The sequence below is a fragment of the Lathyrus oleraceus genome, chromosome 4, assembly GCF_024323335.1.
Source record: "Lathyrus oleraceus cultivar Zhongwan6 chromosome 4, CAAS_Psat_ZW6_1.0, whole genome shotgun sequence".
Taxonomy (NCBI): Eukaryota; Viridiplantae; Streptophyta; class Magnoliopsida; order Fabales; family Fabaceae; genus Lathyrus; species Lathyrus oleraceus.
The window spans coordinates 145,741,670-145,745,788 of NC_066582.1; the positions used below are offsets into that span (position 1 = coordinate 145,741,670).

Genomic DNA, 4,119 nt, shown 5'->3' on the forward strand with positions numbered 1-4,119 from the left:
TAAAGTGCAAAATGCAGATAAGGAGTTGAATACCTTTTCTCAAGCATTGAATGTGAACTTGTTCCTCTAATATAACTTAATTTGTCATATTATAATATTCTAGTGCAGATTGAAATGTTATATGTTTAGTGAGCATTGACGAAATAAGACTTTCACATGATTTCTAATAAACTCAAGTCTATATATCACAAGGGTTGTTTAGCACAACCATTGTTAAATATGTTGTATTAAAGGATATCACAATGGTTGTTTAAAGTAACAGTTGTAGTATGTAGGGCGCTAAGTAGATATAATCACAGTCGTACGACCGTGATGGAAAGCATCATACATACAATCATATCTTACCTCACAACAGTTGGTTCGACGCGGTGGTATCCGTTTTCCAACTGTTGTGATAAGTGTTTTTCATAGTAGTGGCATAATAGGAAACATGTTGAACAACTTGATGAAATCAAGATGAGTCCAAAATATATCTCTAACGGTAACTTCATCCTCGCGCGTTCGGTACCTAGACACATAACTGTTATCATGCAACAGTTTCAAGAGTTGTTGCGTTTCAGTTCTATCCCCCCTCAACGCCTTGTTAGTTTGGTATCAAATATTGTACACTTGCTTGATATTGGAGATATTTTTGGGTCTTTTACGTTTCAGAGTTGCAACCATATTTTTCGATTGAACCAAATTCAATGTCATGTGAGTAATATATTCATTCTCTTAAGATATGAGGCGACACACAATTGAGTGACCGAGTAACTTTTCACACAAGTCATGGTCATGTAAACCACATATGACCACACAACTTAAAGGGACACTCACATTTTCTTAAACCGATGTCGTCTCGTTTAAAATTCCGGAGATGAGGTCTATATTTCACGCTTCTTTCGCACATCATTGTTACAAAAGTATATATTCTATCTAAATGATTATCGGACCTTTCGATAGCCACATCAAATCCCAATTTGGAGCCCTCCGCATAAATCCACTGAAGCATGTGATCACGAAATTCAAACTCTTGCTCATTTTTAAATTGATTGTCCAACATCTACCGCCTTTACAACAACACCTTTGACATTCAGAGACACAACTTGTTTAGAAAAAATATTGGGGTGCGCCATATCTAATGAAACAAGTTACCACAAAACAGTAAGTAAGTGTTAATTCTATAAACATAGTTGAAAATATTAACACAGACAAATACCGAAAATGCATTTTCGGATAAGTTCATACTCGTTCCGAAAATGTATCTCCGAAATAAACACTAGTTTTTCAGACATAAAACAAGATTAACGTGAACAATAAAGCTTGAAATAAATGATCTTTACCTTAAATTCCAACTTCTTTTGCTCCATTTGACGTGATGAAACACAAGATCGAAGTTTTGGAGTGAAAATGTGGATTGAGAATGGAAGAATTTTTTGTGATAATTTTGAGTGAAAAACAAATATGACTGTGTGATCATGCATCTCAATGTTTTATCAAAATATTCCGGAGATGTATCTCCGAAAATATCTGACATACAAAGGTGATAGCAAAAATTTCAAAATATCGCCATAAACTTTCGAAGATGTATCTCTGAAATGTTTACTGAGCTGATCAACTATAATTAATTTGTTGAAAATACCCAAAGATGTATCTCCAAATTTTTTTAAGTATTCATCTAAGATGTCACTCATCTAATACACTATAACATTGATGCATGATGCGTCCGAAGATGTATCTATAAAATCGGAGATACAACTAACAATAAAAAAAATCCAAAATTTAACTCAACTCAACTCATACTATTGTGCCACGATTCTTCCATCTCACCAACCTAAAATAACAACTCGAACACAACAATACCCTTATTCAAAAAATAGTAGTCCGTTTTTAAGATACATAATTAGCAGCATAGTTGATAATAACAAAAAATGAGGTGCACCATAAACTGATTTTTCCTATCACAATTGAAGTACATACAAGCATAAATTCTAAATTATTACTATATAAAATAAAATATATACAAGATTCAGTGTATGAATCATAACCCGCTTTATTCCAGTTTGCCGATAAAACCGACCCGTGGCTGAAATTGGGGAATGAATCCAATTGCACTGTGCAGGAAACTATGTACACGCTAGTTTTTGTCGCGATTGAGTCGATCCCAAAGCGACGCGCACTTTCTCCTAGCGAAACCCACGCGCTTGTTTTCAAGATCATACTCAACTTCAAATCCCTGCTGTTGATAATTCCCAAGGATCGCCCCGGGCCCACCACTATCCTCAAAATCATCTCCACCGTTCATCAACATCAAACAACCTACTCTGCTCTTCTTCTTCAACCCATTTCCACCGTCCAAAAACTCATATAAGTAATTCTTCCTAGGCAGCACCACACTTGAATTCACCCCAACAAAACGCAGTTTCAACGACGGCACTTCCGCCGCCGCGTTCAAATGGTAACATGGCGAAAGCCCCGTTTTCATCTCAATCTCACGGGCCCGTGGGTTAACTCGCCTGACACGGCGGTCAAACTCCACCACCACCGAGTTATAAAACCCCGCCGGCAGCATCGTAAACGTCGTACCAGAATCCACAACTACACCGCCGTCACCTCTCTTATTCACCCTCCGTAAAATCCCCGGCGCGGGAACGGTCTTTTTCCCTACGGAAATTCCTTTCAAACCAACGCAGTAAAAATAAGGATACTTTGGATTCTCAAGCATTGAAGTATAAACAAACTCAACAGCTTCACCACCATTCCTCTGTTTTTCATCATCGTAACGACCCAGAATGAGTGGACTCAGTTTTTGAACCCGTTCACGACGAAAAGAATGAGAAGCCAAACAATAAGAGAAACGGTTTCCAAGTTGAGGAGAATGCTTAGCTAACTGAGCTGGGAGAGAGAGCAAGCCACGGCCAAACCCTGCAACGCCGGTTGGTTCTGCAAACGTGGTATGAGCACAACCGAATGTGAAGTTTCTGAGTTGCAGTGAAGAAAGAGAAAGTGTATCACGATAGAGACGAGCGATCAAGCTTCCGTCGCCGTATGCATAGTAAAACGGTGGACAGTGAAAAGAACCGCAGTCTTTTGTTTCAATGTAATCTAAAGGGCAACGAGCCATTGCGCAGAGATCGGAAGAAGAGATGGAACTGTGTGCTGCAGAGCATGCTTTAGAGCTGCATGAAACGGGAACACTGTGGGAGATGTTGGTGAGGGGAGATGAAGAATAAGGGTTGGGTTTGAGTTCACAGAGTATGCAGTTAAAAGGGGTGCAGGGGAACCAGACAAGGTCGCTTCCTGTGTCCATGTAGAGAGTGATGGGTTGAGAGTGGGGACCAATGTTGAAAGAGAGAGTGTAGTCGGATCCTGGAGAGAGTGGGAGAGAGAGTTGATGGCGATGTTTGTAGTGGTGGAAGCGTGATATAGAACGAGTAGAGATGGATTTGAGGAGGTTGTGGGTGGTGTTGAATTGGGTTTTGGAAAGTGAGTGTGTTAGGGGTAATAGTAGCATTTGAGATGAAGAATGTGAAATGAAGAGTGTAACGAGGAGGAGCAGCAACATGGGGGAACGAGAAGTCATTTGGTTGGGTTTTGAGTTGAGAAGTGAAGTAGAGAGAAAAGAGAAGACAAAATTTTGAATTTGTAGATGGAGTAGAGTGATATGATGATGCGAGTGAGGGTGCTCTGTTTGTTGTTTATAAAGGGAAAAAGGAAATTGAGGCAAAGTGACAAAGGTTTTGATGTTTCCAGCTGGTGAATTGGTAACTTTGTGGGCGCATCCATACACATGTACAAAATATTGGCAGCACTTTGGTGCATCATCGTTTCAAAATGTATAATACATTATGAGCTTTGTTATGCTAACACAATAAAACACCTACCCACCAACATGTATAAATCATGAATGTTTTGAAATTAAATTATGTTGGACAATTAATGTTGAATGTCATTCATTGAAACAAACTTTAAATTTTATATTGCACAACTTACACACATACACACACACATATATATATATATATATATATATATATATATATATATATATATATATATATATATATATATATATATATATATATATATATATATATATATATATATATATATATTCTTACTAAAAAAATACTAAAAGGT

At 37.8% G+C, this 4,119-nt stretch overlaps 1 protein-coding gene across 1 annotated transcript; it reads right to left on the reverse strand.

Annotated features, from left to right (window-relative positions):
• Positions 1 to 1,916: 1,916 nt before the first annotated feature.
• On the reverse strand, positions 1,917 to 3,910 carry LOC127074171 (probable aspartyl protease At4g16563). Its single transcript, XM_051015466.1, has one exon. It carries the CDS (start codon positions 3,560 to 3,562, stop codon positions 2,117 to 2,119), a length of 1,446 nt encoding a protein of 481 aa, XP_050871423.1. The 5' UTR covers positions 3,563 to 3,910; the 3' UTR covers positions 1,917 to 2,116.
• Between the last annotated feature and the right edge of the window lie 209 nt (positions 3,911 to 4,119).